Genomic DNA, 20,849 nt, shown 5'->3' on the forward strand with positions numbered 1-20,849 from the left:
CCTTAACTATTAAACATGGTTTAACACAGCACACATTAAAGCCCTCCACATGTAGTTCAAAGAAGAAACATCACTATCACTCACAGTTAAGTACCTGTTATTACATCAGTCATCAAGTTATTCAATGATGAAATGGAGAAAAGGTGCGTCACCTGCATTCAGCTGCACCCGTGAAATGAGTCACTTTACAGTAATACACTCATCAAATGCAACATGCAGTTTTTTCCTTTTCGGTTGGTTAGTTAAATTTCAGAATCATTGATTGATCCTCTGGATTTACGTCATAGTTTCCCTCGAGGACTTGTCTAACCGTCTGTGCACATAGAAAAAAGAAGTCAGGAGTCAGGCCTTCAGGGACGTGTGAGTTTTATTACCAATGCAAAACACACGATACAAAAAAAAGAACATTCAAGTAGGTAAGATAGATAAATAGTCAAATGTTATTGAACTAGATTCCTTCACATTGTGTGTCACACAGACTAAAACCTGGTCAATCTAAGGTGAGTTAAGGCCTCTGTGGTCTCTGGTATTTGCTGGTTTTCACAGCGGTTGACTCAGTTGCAACTTACTGTAAAGCTGAAATCAGTGTTATTATACACACACACACACACACACACACACACACGATGCATTCAGAACAACAATCTTCCAAGGGGAACATATAGGTTTGCTTTCTGAAATATGAGGTTTGAATGATAAAAGTGGTTACGTTTTGGAAACAAAGGATGTCAAATTTGCATTCCTCACGATGATTAAAACAACCTTTCAGTCACAGCCTTTCAGATCTGCACCAATTCTTTTCAGTCAGTCGTAGCAAACAAGAAAACTGGTGAAATTGTAATGTGCCCTTTGCAAAATGTCAATGCCAATTTCAGCACCATTCCCTTCAAAAACATGTCACAGTGCCCTTCCTTTACGTGGGCCAGGTGAGGTTCATGCTGTCTGACAATACGCTTCACATCCTTCTCACCTCACGATATAGGAAATGAATGATACAAAAACAATATTTACAATATTATAAATGATCATGACCCCGCTTTTGGCCCTTAACTTCATAAGTTCAGTGTCTTGAAATATACTAGTGTTAAGACAGTTTATGTAATGTGAGTGAGCTTAATAACTGTAATATACGAATGCATGTTAATCCATACTTCATTTGCTGTGCACGCACTCAAACTTCACAACAGTTTTTAAAATTCAGAGCAAGGCAGAAGCGTGAATTCTTCTCTCAGTTATTATTTCAAGTTAAAAAAAAATAATAATACTGACAATGCTACACTGGCTAATTTGCTTAAACGTAGACTTAAAAATATTACAAAAAAATTAAAAATGACTGTAGTAACAAATAAACAAGATAGTTTAAGATGCAGAATAAGAGCACACGTTTCTCTTAATTTGAGGCTCTCTGTTTATATTTCATGAAGAACAATTGGTGTGAGAGAAGCAGGTCAGGAAGCTAATGATTCTTGCGCCCTCTCAATGCTCGTGAACAATAATGTCAGCCACTCCGTGCACTTGAGTCAGCTGTTTACAATCAAGAGACGCCACCAGCTTCCTGGGCCCGGGCTGGGTGGGGATGAAGTGCTCTGTCAATGTCACAGTGGAGAGACCGCCGACGTCACTGGAAGAAAAAGAAAAAAAAGCAGACAGTTGAATAGGAGTCCAGAAAGGAAATGTTGGAGGAAATGCATGTGCAAAATATATGCAAAGACGGTGAGTCGTCTTGTGTGCTTACCCAACAACTACTTCATGGCCCTTCTGCAGACCCAGGCCCTCCACTCTGAATATTACTCCTTTCAGCATACGTGGCAGGGGGTTGGTGAAGGTAATCTTGGCTGCCATCTCCTTACCAACCACAGCATCTCCCAAAGGCTGCAAAAATAGAAATGAGTCAGCAGAGGGGGGATATAATTAATATGATTCCATGTTCAAAGTCTGAATTATGGTCAAATTGGAGAAGTCATTTAAAAAACTGCTAATGTACCGTGATGGTGAGGTCAGGTGTACGGAGCCTGAAGGTGGTCTGGTTGGCTAATACTTGCTGGGTCTCAGTGACTCTTCCAGACAAAGTCAGCATCAGAGCGGCCTGATCCACCAGCTGGTTTTGGTACTGTTGGTAGGGCAGCACCCACTCAATGATCTTTTCTGTGTAGAGAGGTACAGAAAAGGGTTAAGGCTCTGTATACGGCATTTTTACAATCCAAGTTTTACTTTTGTTTCACACTTAACTTGTAACTTAACATAAAAAGTGCAAACAGGAAGTAACATGAAACCTGACAAACTCTGCAACTTGAAGATGTTACTGTTTGGTCTTTATTTGCACTAGAGCTAAGCTAAATCAAAATTAGCTTTAGCTTCATGTTTACTATGCAGCCAAAAGAGTGATAGCGTTTCATAAAGGCTCCCTCTTACCCCTTCAAAGGAAAGAATGCCTTTGCTAATTTCAGGTTTTTTTGCATCCATTTTGGCTTGTATGACCAGTAGCTTGTGTTGTAATATTTTAGCTTGCATTTGGCGCTGTTCTGTAACACTTGCTCATTTTTACATTTATCTGCTTAAAACATAAGATGGACAAACCTGAACCAGCTTTTTTTTTTGCCACTTCATGGTGAAAGACACTTATAGCATAACACAAAGCTATAAGCATTTTGTTGCTATGGTGAGGTTAGCATGCAGTTGCTAGGTATGTACAGACTAAACTTAGCAGTATTATCTCCCCCTTTTAGCTCAGTTTGGGTCACCAGCACCTCGTGAAAAGAATACCCGGTCCTTAACCTAATAAACAATGTATCTTATTATATTCTGGACAGGTAGTGCACACTTGGTGTTTTGAGTTTTTTTCAGCTTCTTGCTAGCTCGGGAAACAATGCTAATGAGAGCTGTGAGACTGAATTTAAATAGTCAGGATGCAAACCTCTCAAACCCAAATAATGTGTTTGAGCGCTGTACCACTGAGGCTAACCACTGAGGCTAACCACTGATAATTTTCTGTTGCAAGTTTTGCACTAAAAGCAAGCTCTTTCACTAAAGGCCATTTTAAATGTTGTGTTATAGAAGCTTTAAGCCAACCTTCATGGGGCGAAAGCTCCACCGGCATCTGCTCCTTCTTGATGGCGCCCTTCAACACACCAGTGTAGTACATGACTGCCACCTGGCTGTGCAGAGTGGTCTTACGAGGCTGTGAGCTCTGGTTCTTCACCAAGATCTTCAGCTTGGCATCAGCACCCATCTTGGGTCCCTCACCCTCCATCTTCACTTCCACGCTTACGTCCTCAGATATGGGCGAGGAGTAGACATCTGGCTTGCTGCCGTAACGACTGGCAGTCTCGACAGCGATGCGCTCCTCTTCTGAACCTGGTAAAGAGAGGAGGAGACGTGAATGTAGCTCATCCGTCTGATGTTTCAGGATTTATTGACTGATACAAGAGATATGGCATGCAGTGGTCCAAACAAAGCAAACAGAGGCACATATTAAAAAATTTTATAGGAGCATTTCAGGGTCTACATGAGAGGAATCTGTGTACGGTGAAATGATCTATGTAGCGAGAAATTATATTCATCACAGTTCCAGCCAGCGCACCAATAACTCTATCTGATCCTGGAACATTGTTCTGGAAAGAAATACAATTAGCAAAGTTCAATATGATCCCAGTACCTTCATGGTGTTTGTACAGGTGTGTAATGTCAGCCCGGTCGTCTGAGCCCACTGCTTTGGTGCTGATGCAGTGGCCAACAGCCTTCTTCTCACTGTGGATCTGGCTGAAAGTGGAGTCCACGTTCCTCTGCCAGTAGATCTTATCACTGTTGACCTGAAAGAGAAGAACAAACAAACCAATCAGAATGTACATAAGTACTGGTTTTAGGCGTGAATAAAGTATGCTTTGATATTATTTATAATAAACATGTTGTTTGTATGAGTAGATACAGAGAAAATTCAAATGTTTAATTCAACTGTGAAAACAAAGGTGACTTCTGTTCTTGATCTAGCAAAAGTCGAAGACCAACAAATTTGTCCCAGTTGCATGCTGATAGAGAATGTGTCTCCTAAGTACTTATTTATATGTATTTAAACTAAAAGCTTTACGTTTTAATCAAACTCCATTTCCAAGACCTTCAATTTTTTAAGCCATCTTTCCCTGACATTCAAAATGCATTGAATAAATAACAAAGATCGATCACGTATTTGTAGCACTTACCTCAGCAAAGACAAATGGCGTGTCGTGTTTGAGGTAGACCTGGCCAGAGCGGATGGCGTTGACCGAGGCGGGGCCGCAGCGGAAGGTCCCCTGGCTAGTTTCCTGGGGAGTAGAATCAACAGCCTGCCAGCCTCCATGGCCAGGGGGCAGGTCTGGTCTCGCCATCCAGCAGTCATTCCATACGTGGAAGTTCCTAGATAGGATTCAACTATGTTAATTTCCCATCTCCAATAGCTTAGCATATAGAGTGTATACTGTAGAAGGAAGCTAACTTTTACATGCTACTAAGTGAACTAATGAGGTGCGGGAAGACAGATTTGTCAGTGATGTGGATTACGGTTCATTGGAGGTTGTTAGATCAGTACATCACTGCCACCAAATGGGCTGGAGTGGAACAAGGAAAGTACAAAAAAAGCTAGGTTGGTTGTTTTCCTCTGTTTCCCTCAATTGCGCTAAGCTATGCTATGCTAAGCTAAACAGCTCCTAGCTGAGCTTTGTATCAAACAAACAAATACATGTTTGGTGTCAATCTACTCATCTAACTCTTATCAAGAAAACTAGTAAGCATATTTCACAAAAATATGAAATTGTTGCTTAGGTTTCATGAACATGTGTGCTGGTCAGTCACATGGTATCACACATTGATGGAGTACGTCTAAATACATTGTTGAAAAATGCTAACTGAGATAATCATTCTTAGTTATTTCATTGTTAAAAAGCTAAAAGTGCTGGAGATGCGTTTGATGTTTAGGGAGAAAAAGAAAAAGCATCCATCATTCTGAGGACATTTTAAAGACTACAACCAGTTGGCAGATGGATACCAGATAAGTCTCTGCATTCCAGGCCGAGTTGCAAATAATTGAAAGAGCATGACGTCTACATGGGCTCCAGTTAGGGGGAACTGCTCTTGGAATTCCTGAGGTATGGATTGAGCAGCAGGCATTATTTGAGCCTGGTATCTCAGTAATGTAAGTAGCACATCTCACCAGACAGAGTCGCTATTGAGGTAGTCGATCGGCTCCATATCCTCGTCCAAGTAGACATCGGTGGTGAGAGAAACATCAGTATCATGAGCAGACTGGAAGTTAGTGACACTGCGGGCAGGTATACCAAGGCAACGCAGCACTAGAGACAAAGACACAGAGATAGATGAATAAAACTTCAACTTCATTAGGTTCCCACATGCTAACACACAAGCACTACTATGTCAGGTATTTCTGGTTGCATGCAGGCTTTATTATCCTTCTTGAATGAAAGCAACACATGTGGCTCTATCAGTGACAAAAGTAGGAGGTATGAGAGGAATGCCAGTGCGGTGTATTTAGGGTGTATATGAGCTATCAGCTGCAGAGCTATGTGCTAAGGTCAGCTAGCTATCATGTGAGGGATCCTGCCTGCACGCACAATGAATGAAGTTTTCTGTTGCTGAGCAGGGAGAGCTAATGGAAAGGGCCTGAAGCCATGATCATTTGACCGGTAATTAAATTATTGTAAACTCAGGGAATGCAACACTCAGGGTATCGTTTGTGGCGTTTGCACATACAAACACCATCACATGCTTTTTTCTCTTTCTTATTCTCAGTCACCTGTTGTGGTGATTCCAGAGAACACCCAACATTGTCCGTATGACACAGGCGTCCCTTCAGTGGAGTGGTATTTCTTAAGAATCTCCACACTGCTGCTCCATGCTGCAGGAGAGACTCCATCAGAGTAATCCCCAGACCAGTTCCCAACCAGGACCCCCAGATCATCCTGAGCGTTTATCTGGAAAAATATGATAACACAGTAAATTACAAGCATGTTTTTCCTATAATTTATTGTGACCCGAGTTCATGTAGGATTTATAATTAAAAAACAAACATATGGAGGGTATTTTATATGTATTTTATTCCTGGCAGAGTGCAGAAGGTTTTGAAATTTCATTTTGGGAATAATTTCTTTGACAAAAACACAGATGAAGTGAGTGAGTGAACTGTATGAATGAAATATGTGCATTTGGACTCCTGACCTCAGTATTTTTAATATCCTGGCTTATGCTAAGAAGATAGTGGGATGTTCATATAAATTCAAACTCACCATGGCAGATAAGACTCTGACCACATTGACAGGATCCCCTCGGCCAGATGCAGGCATGTCACTCTTCTCCAAGATAAACAGGCACGCTTCCAGGATTCCATCATGAAACTACAAATAAGGAGCAAAGGAAAATACTTCAATGAAATGCAAATCTAAATCATAGTTCAAGTTTAAAATGCATTGTACAAGTTTAAGTTATTTCTTACGAATGAAAAGTTACTAAACCATAACTACAATCCCTTAAAAATGACTTTCAGCTCCTGAAATTATTCAGGCTGTAACGCAGAGGTCGAGTGGGTTGTCTGTGCAGGTTAGATTCCCTGCTCCTTCAGTATTCATTTTGCATGCCACTGCAAAAACCCCACTAATGTATCAATTTACCAATGTATTAATCCACAGCTGAAAATAATCCCCAAAAATACACTTTTTGTTCCTGTTTGGGTAACATTTTATAATAACTACAACTGTGCACCATTTTTTGAAAAGAAGACCCCATTTTTAAGATGTAGAACAAATGGGTGGAGTCGCACAAACAATGACATAATTATGCCTTCAGCACTTCTGACATGAGTCTTGTCTTGATAACCCGTACCTGCCCATAGTTCCATGTGCGGGCACCTATCTGCTTCTCTGTGCCGTAGTAGAGCCTCCCGATATCGTTCAGAACATACTCCTTCCTCTCCTCCTCGTTATCCATGAACACTGTGTCCTCTGGAAAGACATAAAAACATTACATCAACACACTACTGCTGCTACATTACTGAGAGCATAACACTGAGATTTTCATTCTGTAATCTGTATTGTACACACTTCAGTCCTCATCTCAACATGGCATGGATTTAAACCAACCCTGACAAGGAATCCCTTTTCTGTAGAACAGTAGGATGTATTTTAATCACATTGACTTTGGTCAAGGTTCTGGCTTCCTCCTTGTCTGTGAGACTGACCCAGTCTCTGTGCTTTATTCAACTCTTCAGTGACTATGGCGCTAAAGAATGTGCTCTCTTTTCACAAATTACTTGAAATACTCCCAAAGGCCAGGAAATGGTTAAGAAACACAATGAGACCATGGACCCTGCAATGGGGCCTGAGCTCTTTTATGGGAAAACAGGGAAAACAGCCTTTTGAGTGACATCAGCGCTACAGAGCTGGGTGTGCTCGTCTGACATGAGCTTTTCTTTTTTTTAATCCTCATCTCTTTTATCTCTTAATGTTGCCACTGTGATCCAAGTGGGTGGGGTAAAGAAATATGGGGGAAAAAAAGAAAGAAAGTAAAGCAGTAAACAAAGTAACAAAGAATTTAAGATGGGAATGAGAAAAAAGAAACAGGATAGAAAGAGGGGTAAGAAAATCATGAGGGGCGGCTGAGAGGAAGAGGGGAAGTTATGCTTGGGAGGTAAGGGGTGGAGGGAGAGTGAAGAATAACAGAGAGTGTCTTCAGATTTTACTGCAGAGGGAGGGGAGGCTGATAGCGTCTGGCAGCTGCGATAATTGTGGTTTTCACTTCTTACCGAGGATTTCTGCAGTGTAGGGAGAAGCAACCACACGCAAATATAAGGATATAAATAAAGAGGAGGCAAGGGAACACATCAACCGGGCAACGGAGAGAGAATCAGGTCGATAGAGAGCAAAAAAAGCAGCAGGATTGGATTGGAGCGGCGTATAGGTAAAGTCAGGAAATACACATGGATGCAGCAAAAGTGAGGGAGAGGGGCAGGTTGTCACCAGCTGCAGGATTACTGAGAGCTCTCCCCGTGGCGTTTTTATACAGTAATTGTAGGATTTTTACTTTTATGAGCGTGAGGGAGGGATTGGTCTCAGGAAAAGGGAGATTGAAGGAGGGAAGAGGGGATTGGGATTTCTGCCAAGAGCAGCAACGCCATAATGAAAGACAGAATTTCTCTTTATCAAATCCAGGCCAACTGTTGTTTTTTTTTTAAATATTTAGCTGTGTTACAAATAAACTTCTTTTGCTGAAATATCCTGTGTAGATGGTTTGCAGTGCTCAGCAAAAAGAAGAAACTAGGCAGAATAAACAATGGACCATCATTTCCTGATGTTATATGAACTGAATAATAAGTGCATTTAAAAAAAAAAGTGGAACATACTTTCTGTTTCGATACAAACATTTTTAAAATGAAAATCTGTAAAGCCCATTTTGGTGTATAAAAAGATTACATTTTGTGTATTAAAAAAAAATGTTACTGTTTTTTCTTTTTAGATGCAAAGATTAATAATGGGTCAAATATCAATATGTATGTGAATGCTGTCACTCAAAAGTGACAATCATCATATAACTGCAGCTCTTCTCCTCTAAAGCAGCCACAGATGTCTTTGTTTGCGGGAGTCTGACAAGTTAGCAATAACAACTAGCTGCATAAAGAAGACAAGCTATATCAGTGTTGCTCAAGGTATCCGTTGTAATTACATGTTTGTCCACTGCAAGTCTTTTTCTGCATTCTTTGACTCATTGAATTAATTGTAGCCCGTGAAATTGTTGAAATGTTTTCTGCTTGAGGGAGCAGGGGTTAGCAGTTTGTCACAGTTGCCTGGTCAGCAATGTTTGATCAGCAATGCTTTAAAAAAATGTCAGCCATACTTTAAGCTCCTGTGAGGAACCTTCAGTTTGTGCTGACTTTCTAGCACCCTGTTGACAAAACAGTATCTCATTTCTTTTTGCAAATCTTGTCCTGTACATGTGTACGTCATGTTTCTGCAGCAATCTTTAACTCACTTTGTCCTGCAGTAGTTGTAACATGCATTAAAACTACATTTGAAGAAATAAAGAATTTTGATGTTGATGGTCTTTATTGCTTTTTGTAGATTATACGGAGTCATCTGTACTCATTTCAGTCTGTTTGATAACCCACTAAAAGCTCATCTCATTTGTGCAACACATTAACATATACGAAAATAGCAAGGAGATACCAAGAAAATAGAGTTAGATATGTTTGAGTTATGCCTACCAAAGTTTGAACTCTTCTCTGTATGTACGTGGTTTATGGAGACGCCATTGCAGGTCTGTTACTCTACTCACAAACTGTTTGGATCACAGAGATAGTTCAGTAGTTCATAAGCGGGATACCGAAGAGTGGCAGCAGTTTTGAATCGTGGCCAGTAGAGTTACATAACACCACAGCTACACACATGGTCACGCTGCAGCAGTTTGATGGACAGTAACATACTCATGGATGGACGTGGCCTCTCTCACCCTAGTGTAACCTTATATCAGGATTCCTTTCAGAGATGAAACCACAAAAAACGACATCTAGCTACTTAGTGCCAGTATGTAGAGACAGATTCATGGGGCTATTCTTAAGTACAATGTTCTGGGGACTATTCCCCTCACAATAAGTCTGCATCACAGTTTCCCCTTCAAGGAAAATATTGACTTATTGAAGACATTCCATCTAAAATGTTACAGTAATCTAGATAATATGTCATTCATTCCTTTAGTGTTTTATAAAGGTGTCTTTCCTTTCTTCATTTTTCACCTCATATCACCTTTGTCTTGTCTTCTTTCCTCCCTCCCTTCCACATTCTTTGAAACCCTCAGCCCCGCTCACACCCACTGCCAATCTTACCTTCACACCAGGGGTTGAAGAGCATGACGATGTTCTTGCTGGAGTTGTAAGTAGTTGTTGCTTCGCCCTTTGTTGAGCTAGTTGTCACAGTGAGCCCATACAGGCCGATCACAGCACTGGCTGGCGAGTTGACTGACAGCTTGATCTTGTTGCCGGTATTTTCGACAATCTTGGCCTCCCAGCGTTCGTCCTCCAGGTGATCCACCAGGGGAATGATGACATGGGTGCCTTTGGACACCATGGGCAGGGAGCCTACACAACACAGGTTATATATATGAGTCATGTTGTACCAGAATTCTCAAATAATGAAGAAATAAAAACAATACAATGTGATAGAATTTGCATGAACAAAAGAGAGAAGTAATTCAATGCATGTTACACATTAAAGGTGGTATTAAACAACATCTTTTGTGTAAATATTAACCCAATAAAAGGAGAAGTTTGATATTTTTGGACATGTGCTTATAAGAGTTATATAACATTTAAATCCCTCATATCTGTTAGTTGAATATGTAATGTAAGTTTTTAGCTTGCTTAGCTTAGCATAAAGACTGTTAATACCGTTAGCCAGGCGTTCTCTATAAAGAAAAACAGCAAACAAGCTCACTTTTTACAAAATGATTTTCCTTATTTTAGTCCCTATAAAAACGAGTTTCAGTGGCTTTTTTAAGCAGAGCTAATTTAGCCGTTTACCCGGCCTTATGCTAGGCTATCAGTCTCATTGAAGCTTAAGGTGTCCAGTTATAATAACAAGTTGTATTTGGGTTTTTTTCCCATTAAATTGTAACAAAAGGCTAAATGTAAACATTGTCAATTTACAACGCAGAAACAGACTGATATATGTGTTACCCAGATTACCCTGCAACACTGGGAAAAATATTAAAACAATGGTGGATCACTTTAACTGCTAGAATGTGTTCAAAGGAGGATGTGTGTAGATGTATACATGCACTTAATTGTATCTCTAAGTGTGTGTAACATTTCATTGAAGCTGTGCAGTTTCTCAACATGCTTTAATATTCTCTCTTTGACTGATTCTGAGCTAATTTTGGATTAAACAACAAGTGGAAGTATAAGAATTTGCTGCAATGTATAGTTGGGAACCAAGTAAACAAGATTTTTCCCATCACTGTAATTGCCTGTTCCCCCACAACCATATCAAACTAGAAAACCACATGCATCATAAAAACCTCCCACACTGCACTTACACACATGCTCTGCAGGAACACTCATCTGTGAATGTTTTATCTTCTGACTGTTTAGCTTGGATGTTGCCCTTTTTCATGACTTACTATTTGCTAAAGGCTAACCAATGAACAAGAGAAAAGAAAAGCTTTAGTTGTAGCCCACAGGCTGGATTAAGACTAATTGGAAGCTTTCCTCTCAGCGATTTTCTTTGTGGCACCCTGCTGAGCTTTAGCTACCATTTGCTCATGCGAATATGGAGTTTATCAAGAAACCATTGTTCTCCATCTGACCGCAGCCAGGACTTCCTTTCTCATCTCTGGCTGTTTAAAAGGAAATCAATGAAAAAAACACTCTCTTTTCTGCTGGAAAAACCTCACCCACTTAAAGATTGACTTAGTAGGACTAGGACTTAGTTTCCTAGTTAACCAAAAATAACAGCTTGGAAAGCGCCAACGACACAGAGAGCAACACTTTAAACCTTCTCACAGAATATGTGACAGTGAAAGTGAAAGCATAGGAAATGAGAGCCTGTCGAATGAGGATGGCCTTGGACAATTGTGAGTCAGTTCTTATTCTCATTCTTTCTTACAACAACGAAGCAGCAGGTAAAAGCAAATCACGTCTCTGCGGTGATGTAATGGCTGTTTATTCCCAAGTGCACAGAGGATCAGTGTAGTATGAGGCCTGTGAATACCAGAGCGAGGTGTCCGGTGTACTGGAGTCTGGAAACTGTTAACACTGAGGGGTATTGGGTGGATTCCAAAGTTTGTGGTGTGGTTATGGCTGAACTGCTGCTTTATTTAAACGTGCTAGCTATGTGTGGCATCTCGACCACATTTCTCATGCTTTGTTTTGAATCAGTTGCTCTTCCCTCTGTGTTTAACTCAGGCTTGTAGTAAGTGCTGGTTAAATGGGTACTCACGCAAGTCAAAGAACAAAAATATGTTGTTTTAACACAGACAATACACTCACTCTCTACTAGCTACTAGGCTATATCTTTGTTAGTCTGGTGCAACCCCATGAACCCTGTCGGATGAAACCGTCATCAACGCCAAACAAAATGTTTTCTGTTTCAACCTTTCAATTACAACATTTAGCCATTTAAGCTAATTATCTGTTACTTTAGCTAATAATTTGAACTTCTTTTTTATTTTATTTTATCCATTTCACCATTTATAGACTTCTGTCAGCTAGTTATTTGTCTGTTAACTTAAATTAGCTAAATATTTATACTTTATATTCTTACCTGACCATACACTACCTAAACAACAAATGATGAACTACATACCCATTTTTTGCTGTCAACTCGTCCAATCATTAGTCTTTTGAATTAACTTTTAGGCATCTTTTCCAACAAATTGTCTGTTCATTTAGCTAACTAACTGGACTGTTTGTCTGTTGCACAAGGTAATGATTTCAACTGTTCCTGCATTTCTTTTAGCTATTGAACCACTCATAAAACAGGCCTACTAGCAAATTATTTGAACGATGTAGCAAATCTTTTTTCTAACCTATCTGCAACAACTTTTTGTCTGTATGTAGCTTGCTATTTCAAATGTGTATAGCTTTAAGCTAACTTTTTTCCCTTCATATTACTGTCTTTCTTTTAGCTAATTTAAAATACGTATGTCTATACTTTTGTTTCGGCTATCCTTTCTAACCTTGTGTATGTAGTTACTATTAAGTTACTAGTTACTAGTTACATTTTTCCACAGTTCTCACTTTTGTTTTAGCAAACCATTTAAACTGTTTGTCCCATTGTATCAGCTAATAACTGGTGTCCTTTAGCTTCAGCAACCTGTTCAGTGGTCAGTTACATTGCATCCATTTAACTATTTCAACTGTATAGCATTTACTTACTGTCCATGCAATTATTTTTTTAGTTTTAGCTATCTCTTTCAAAACAATTTTCTCCTGCCTGAGCTAACAACTGTTGCTAACAATTGTAGCTAACAAAGACTTATGCTGTCTTTGCTGTGTTGCCCCCTTGATATGTGGACTTTTTCTCTAATCAAAACATAAATTGTGGAACTGTAAATTCCACGTTTTGTCAGCATATCTTCAAATTCCTTTTCTTTATTGGTTTGCTTATTATGCAGTTTTTAAAACTGCTCTTTCATGCCATTACATTTCACAGTTTTATCGGTTTTGTTAGGCAAAGAGCTTACTTGATCTGATTGTTTCTTAAAGATGTTTTTTTTTTTTTTTTTACGTTAGATGTTAACCTGAGAGTATTACGTATACCTTTGGAAATGTAATGCTTTCCAATATGGCACAGTATGATATGATTTTAAACCCTAAACCTTGAAGCCTCATGATAATGTAAATTATAGATTTTTATGGAAGGTCCATACCTGTTTTCAGGTCCAGATGCATCTTGTGAGTCTCAGAATTGAAGGGCCTACTGAGCTCCAGCTCTATCTGGAAGGTCTGTCCTCTACGGATGATCATCTTGTCCCCGTGGTAAATGTCGGTGTGGTGCTCTTGTCTGTTCTGACCCTTCTTGGTGCTCAGCAGGTCCACAGAATGCACAAGAAGCTTCATTTCTGAGGGGAAACACAAATTTAAACATGTGTCTGTAGTGCAACATGCAAACATATTCCACATAACTGACACTGAACAATTCCTTTCTTACACGCCAATTTTCCATAATAGTCAGTGACATTACCTTCCATCTCCTTTGCTTCTCCATTCTCAGGCTTTGGCTTGGTGGGCTCGGGGGTCGGAGTTGGGGCCGGGGTCGGTACTTTGACCATTTCCACCTTGTCTGTGACATCGTAGGAAGTGCTGTTCTGGCGCTTGCAGCAACAAGGACACATCTTCCTGAACCAGCTTCGACAACCCCCCTCACCTTCCTTATCCTCCCGCTGAATGCTCAGCTCCACCCTGGTGGGCGGGGCAGCTCCGGGGAAACGCCCTACATCTGATGTGCCTCGTACTGTCAACCGCTCACCTGGCATTCTGGGAGACATAATGAAATAATGCATTCGTTATGTTTTTTACAGATTAGAAGACATCATCCTGCTTTTCCTGAACTCAGGAACACCCACAGTAAAAGACAAAGGTTTGTGCATTTGTGTTAGGATAAATTAAAATGATCCCTTCTGCAACCGCTGGTCAACTGTGGAAAAAAAGTTGAGCAACCTAACAACAGTGCAAGTAAAGCGGATAGAAAAGATGCAAATCTTGGAACAACACTGCATAGAGTTAATTTACAGTGTACCGCAGTGCATTTAATTTCAACAAGACTCTTTATTCATAACAATCTGATTAACAAAACATTCCCCCCAGCTCTAGTTCTCTCTCTCTTTCATCTGCCAACCATGAAACGACCAGTGCACTTCTTTGACTTTTTCCCACAATTACCACGTTCCAGAAATGCACCCTCCGCGGCCAACAAGATTTCCCAAAGCATTCTGGGCTATTTAGCCTTTCGTCCTTGTCGGCTCACTCCTTGAGCAATCTCACATACCTCCTACAAGCAGCTGGACTCCATCTGCCTCACCCCAGCTGTTGGAGTGATGTAGTCCGTGTGTATATCTCTCTGTGTGCACGTCCACTGTGGGTGTAGGTGTCCAGTACAGTAAATCTTATGATTTATCATATGGTCACATCCCCGCCCTCATACATTGCACCACTAATCACAGTGAGATTAGATCATTTGTCACACTGGAGATAATCCTGTCCTTCCTGCACATCCTCAAATTGTAAAAACCCTGGGTGAAATGTCACAGACCAAATGTCAACATAACGAACGAAGAAAGGCAGAGGGAGGAGGACTTTCTCTTTGGTCTCATGTCTTTATATCATCATATGCAACGTAAAACCATGGCTCATCTCTAAACTGCCACTCCCTTCCAAATATAAATCTAATGACCGAAACATTAAAGCACCCTTGTAGTTTTGTTAGCTCTTGTAAAACACACATAAAGTGTAATGAGCGGCAGTAATTCACGTTGTCAGGAGAAACGCAGGGTTATAAAGGAGACGCACAGTTTATATGGCAGTTTTTCTAATACAACAAAACCACACGCTCCTCTGTAGGCCCCGCCCCCTGTGAGCAGCATAATATGCTACCATCACACTGTTAAAGCTAGCGCAATACATGGGGACAGATTATCACCTCATATTTTGTAGTTTTTTTATGACTGAGTGTATCTGAAATGTCAAGTGTCAAGTTTCTTACAATTGCCTGTCAATTATTTCAACTATCACCAGCAGTATTTATCACCTCTAACAAGCTAGCTCCGTATAGCTAACTCTATTAGTCAGTTTGCATAATGCTTGTGCAGGTGCCTGTTTTTAATGTTTAGCAGAATTTGTTGAAAACAACACAAGCGTAGTCAATATGTACTTGAGGCCTTCTTACATGATATTTGGCTAAAACGCAGAAGCTAAAGATATTTGTTCCATTCAAAATGTTAGCATCCTGATCCGCTGATGGTCTGTTGAAACATAAAGCATTCGGTTTTGTTCTTGCATTGCACGCCAACAAGCGCACTAGACAGATTGAGATGAGCATTCTTTAGAAAATGACAGTTTCAAGATTCTAATCAGCAGGATGACATTTTTGACTGATCTGAATCTTATCTCTCCATCACTGATTAAAACTGTCAAAGCATTTCGAACACATTACTGAAGGTATAGTTGCTTTTGCCAAAGAGACAAACCTCTGGTGTTCAGCATTATAGACAGATGATGCATAAAACAATCACAACCTAAGTGATTACCTGTTCAAGCTAATTTTGCACTCAGATTGCTGTACTCAAAGGAACTAATCTGATCTCTGTTACTCAGTCAAGTTTAAGAATTTAATACGTCCCTCTTGTTAACTCAAATGCAAATTCTCTGCATTTTAAATGGATTTAATCTAAGACCTGTCTGCAGGTTTCTAGGCCTGACTGTTAAATTCAATCAATCAATAATCTGGCTTCACCAGTTCTGGGAATTTGTCATGTACGTGTTTTGTGTCGTCACTGTTATTTATGTGCATCTTAAGGTTACTGTGTACAAGTGTTTGAAATCAAACTGAGCCATTACATTTATTTACTACAACATCATTTACACTTTTTACCTCACAACATCCACTTTGACAAAAATTTGCTTTCCCAGGTAGTCTGGACAGTTAACTCCACCCCCCCCCCCCCCCTCAGCTCTCACCCCCCACCACATGCACACATAGAACTTCTTTATCTTACCTGTCTGACTGTACCTATATGCAGACTTAAATCAACTGAACAATATCCATACCTTGTTGTTAAAAGGTAAAATACTGAAAATTCTGGTTGAATTGATTTTTTAAAAATCAGTTAATTGTGTAGAATATCAAAAAATCCCAGACAAGATTTGCAACTGTGTGGGAAAACACACATCCATTCTTAAACAGAGCAGTGGAGGTATGATCAGAGAATTGCTGTGAAGTAAATGGTCCAATAGTTTTATATGTGCACATTTACTTAACATGAGCATGTTTCTCAATGCCTGTCTATAAATTCTTATCGTTAAACTATAGCATTTGGCTTTTTAACGTAAAGCTAAAATGAAGATTAGACAAGTTACCAAAAGTTACTGCACCTACTTACTGATGAGCATCAGTGAGAGTCTTTGATTAAGTACTGTTTTAACTTTTGCATTGATTCCATTACTGCATATTTACACAGGTCATGTGAATCAATCAAGCTGAGCTGTCTGATGTGGAAAAGGGCAGAGATAGTGAAGTTATGCTGTAGAGTTCAGAGGCTACAGCAGCTGAAGACGAGGTGATGGGGAGGGGCTGCTCTCAGGGAGAAGCTCAAAATCCATGTGTGTATAAATGTGAGTGTGTGCATGTGTGACATTGAGTTCACTTCTGATTTTTCAACTCCTTGTCTTCCTGAGTTCATCTGCTGGTCACATCCCACTAACTCCCTTAAACTGTTTCCAAATCATCAAAATATTTGGCCAAACATTGATAATCATTGTGAAGGACACAATGGAGCGTGTCAGCTGTGAGCATTGCAAAATCATCTCCACCCAAAACTGAGGTCATGCTCTGACCCTTTCCGTGCAGCTTTTTCTCCACTTATATATCTTGAGTTATGAGGAACAAAGACGTAGAATAAAATGTACTAAAATGGCTTGACAGGAGTCAGCATATTTTTGTTAGAAAGGGGGGAATTAAGGCTCGTTATTTTCTCACCCACGATAGATATTTGGGCTGATTTGGGACATGATGCAGTTATAATTGGCCTAAAAATGCTGCATACATGGATTATTTTCCAATATAAATACTGTACAAAAGCTTTTTCAAACCTTTTTGTTAGTCATTGGTGTCTCCCGAGCCTTTTAAAAAAACATGTTATCTCACTTCTGCACCTTTAATGGCCCAAAATTGCCCAATTAGACTCATCCACTCAGCCTAATACAAAAACCTTGAAAAGCCATTCCACTAGATTAATTTTCTGGCAGCCTTTCTGTCCCTCACAAACTTAAATGGATTTATAATAGAGCTTTCAGCCAGGCTTGAAAACAAGCATTTCTTCTTCATCCTTGCGTCTCACCACCACATGTATGACTTCTTCAATCTCTCTCTCTCTCTCTCTCTCTCTCTCTCTCTCTCTCTCTCTCTCTGCAGCTCTGCACTTCTACTCACTCAGTTTCTGTTGGCATACCGGCTCAGCTGGTATGCCCACTGGCCCCTGAGATAAGCAGTTTTTGAATTCAAGACACTGTTCCCAAACAACTACACTGGGCTTGTTTGTCTGCTGATTGTGGTAAGATAAATAATGAATTGATAAAATCAGAAAAAAAAAACATTAGTTGTTAAGGCACAATAAAAGCCTGGAATGCCATCACATGAAGAAATGAAATCAGCTGCAGCTCGTTGGACACAAACCAACAAGGCTGAGAGCGTGAAGATAAGCCAATTAGGAGTTTTTTTTTACAAATCATTGGAAATGAAATTAACCTGCAGTCGCTCACACACATTATCGGCCAGCTGCGGCTCAGTTGGTAGAGTTGTTGCCTCTTAACCAGAAGGTCAAGGGTTCAATCCCCAGCTCAGCAACATGTCCGATGTGTCCTTGGGCAAGACACTTAACCCTGAATTGCTCCCACTGCTTCAGTGGTGGTGTATGAATGGGATTAGTTACTATATAGCGACCACTACCATCAGTGTGTGAATGTGTAGGTGTGACATGCGGTGTAAAAGCACTTTGTGCAGTCGAAGACTAGAAAAGCGCCATATAAGTTAAGTCCATTTACCTTTTACAACAGTAAACTAACTTCTTAATGGACGCTCTTTCTCTTATTAGAAAATTGATTCAATTGTAGGTGCAAAGTAAATTCTGTATGTTTATTTAATATAGAAATGATGCTCAGAATTCATGTTGTGTTTCATTTTGATAGATTTTGACCTTTTGCAGTATTTTTTTTAGGACTTAATATTATAAACTGTATTTTTAGTCATTTAATGTTTTGCTATTTATTGTGCATATTTAAAATAATTTATACTTCGATAATAAGTATTTATTTTTAGCTCTTTTCATAATCATATCATTATCATACTGTGCTTCAATGCTTTGACCAAATCCAATAAACTTCCCAATCTTGCTATAAAGTCGTGAATTTTTAAAATGCTTCAAAGTCTAGTCTCTTTCGATGAACTTGAGAATCCTTCTCCGTGGATGATTCTCATTTACCTTTTAACTCACTTGGTCCTCAACAAGAAACCGTTATGTCATGCGCACAGCGCTTCAAATTCACTTATCCTCTCCCTTTAAAAGAAAGAGAAACTTGAAGAAGAAAAAGAAGTGAGTGAGTGAGGATCTTACTTTATCTTCGTGGGTCTCCTCTGTATCAGCGATGAATCCTGTGCTTCGCCCTCAGTAAGTTTCCCTCTGCGTGAAACTTTTGGAAAGTTTTCTCCCTTCGCTCGCTGCTGCTCCTGGATCAGAAATATTTATATGGCTGTCCTTCTGCCCGTACTTGACGCTCAAGCGCACACTCACAACCGCACACACACACACACACACACACACACACACACACACACACACACACACACACACACACACACACACACACACACACACACACACACACACACACACAAACACACCCACTTCTTCCTCGCAGCCCGGCCCATCCCGCCCCACCCTCTATGTGCTGAAGTTTCCCACTCCCACCAAGAAGTTAGGGCGCGCATAGTGTTTTACTACATGATGAGCAGCACACACACCAGAAGTCTCATGAGATAAGTTTGTTACGCAATTTGGCCCAACTTTTCCAGTGCAGAAAGAGTGGAAGCAGACAGACAGTGGATGGCAGGAGATTAAAACGATTTTATTATGAGAGAATGTGTTCTTCCAATAAGAGCAGACGCCTTAACTCGATGACATGTATAATTCATTCATTATTTAGATTGGGAACAAACAACTTAAATCGTGTAAAATAAATAATTTTTTTTGGACCCATGAGGGTAGTTGGCCCCTCCACCACCACCACAATCCTGCTTTAAACTAAGGCTAGTGTTCAAAATGTTCCTCACAAATTTGAAAGGATATGGTCTTATTAATTTGATGATGGACACTATCTAAAAGAAATGAAGCTTAATCTAATCTTAATCTACTTCATTTTCAAAATAAAGGTGCAAAGGAGAAGAATTGAACCCATTAAAAGTTGCAAGAAACGTTGTGCACACTGTCTAAACTGCACAAATATGCTGGCAACATTTCAAAACATTGCCAATGCGTTTCTGCCATTTAGACAGTGTGCAGGACGTTGTTTGCAATTTTTGGTAATAAGAAATATTGAGACTTGATTGAGACATAAGACTTGAAGTTTTGTTGCCGTGGTATCAAAAACAGGTCTCGATATAGTTTGATTTTTACTTGCATTGTATCGAAGTTTCTAATTTCATAGTGTGACTACTTCAAATATCTATAACTCTGTGAATCACCCTAAAAAACTCTAATGACGTTTAAATTAAGCAATAGCCCGGTGAAAGGTCTCTGTGTGCAACTGCACTGTACTAAAACACACATAGTGTAGGCTATCTGCATAGCTAGCGAAGCATCAGACTTCTAGATTTCAAGAAGCTCTTGCCAATGTGTAAAAGCATGTCCTATATTTACTCAGGCTTCTTGCTCGGTCACTGTTTTTTTTCTTCTAAGCTTCATGTCACCATCCTCTCTTAGCCTCAGCCTTTTATCAAACAGTAACGACATGGGCTAACTGATACACACACTTCTCGTGAGAGAATCTGTGCCCTCATGCTGAAGTTACATAGTGCTGAAAACAGGCGATAGGGGAGCTCTGTAAATAGGACAGATATCATCCTCCCTATTGAAAGTTATCATGCTGTTAAATCAACTTTTAAACTATTTGAGAATGGGAAAGTTGCTTTAAACATTGTAATACATGCACCTTTTTGATGTTTGAATATTTTTTAAAGTATCTTAAAGGATTTTTACAATTGTTTTATTATTTATTTAAAGAGTTCAGAAAGACTTGAGAATCATGTTCATTAATTTGGCTAATTCTAACTTTACATGACAGTTATAACTTTGAGATTTAAAAAGAAATCCAAACAAAAACTATTATTTCAGGCCCAACAAGGCCACCTTTCTCCTTTAGAGCCCTGGGTAGTCAATCCTCATACAGATGGGATATATGTAGTAATAACCACTAAAATCAACAACAACCCACAGTTCTGGTGACTATTCAAGGTTGAGAAAAACCCCTTTATGTCAATGTCTTCACACTTGGAGTCACACTGTAGAAAAAACATTACAGGACTTCCCTTCACACACTTTCAGTTCTCCTT

The 20,849-nt window shown here is 39.7% G+C and overlaps 1 protein-coding gene across 1 annotated transcript; it reads right to left on the bottom strand.

The window, feature by feature from the left end:
- Window positions 1-349: 349 nt before the first annotated feature.
- Window positions 350-19,129, bottom strand: tgm1l1 (transglutaminase 1 like 1). The gene is made up of 14 exons (XM_061043998.1): window positions 18,856-19,129; window positions 13,713-14,005; window positions 13,399-13,590; window positions 9,857-10,108; window positions 6,865-6,983; window positions 6,273-6,380; window positions 5,783-5,960; window positions 5,183-5,321; window positions 4,197-4,389; window positions 3,656-3,809; window positions 3,070-3,354; window positions 1,985-2,145; window positions 1,736-1,872; window positions 350-1,621 (listed from the first exon to the last, which is right to left on the bottom strand). The coding sequence occupies exons 2-14, from the start codon at window positions 14,002-14,004 to the stop codon at window positions 1,477-1,479; spliced, it is 2,355 nt and encodes a 784-aa protein (XP_060899981.1). The 5' UTR covers window position 14,005; window positions 18,856-19,129; the 3' UTR covers window positions 350-1,476.
- Between the last annotated feature and the right edge of the window lie 1,720 nt (window positions 19,130-20,849).

This window comes from Labrus mixtus, chromosome 8 (genome assembly GCF_963584025.1).
Source record: "Labrus mixtus chromosome 8, fLabMix1.1, whole genome shotgun sequence".
NCBI lineage: Eukaryota > Metazoa > Chordata > Actinopteri > Labriformes > Labridae > Labrus > Labrus mixtus.

What these genes read in the sequence shown, in the direction of transcription:
- tgm1l1 (XM_061043998.1), bottom strand. Translation starts at nt 14,004, where the DNA reads ATGCCAGGTGAGCGGTTGACAGTACGAGGCACATCAGATGTAGGGCGT. An exon ending in GGAGCTTTCGCCCCATGAAG is followed by an intron (nt 2,146 to 3,069) that starts GTTGGCTTAAAG and finishes CTCTCTACACAG; the next exon opens with AAAAGATCATTGAGTGGGTG. An exon ending in GGCCATGAAGTAGTTGTTGG is followed by an intron (nt 1,622 to 1,735) that starts GTAAGCACACAA and finishes TTTTTCTTCCAG; the next exon opens with TGACGTCGGCGGTCTCTCCA.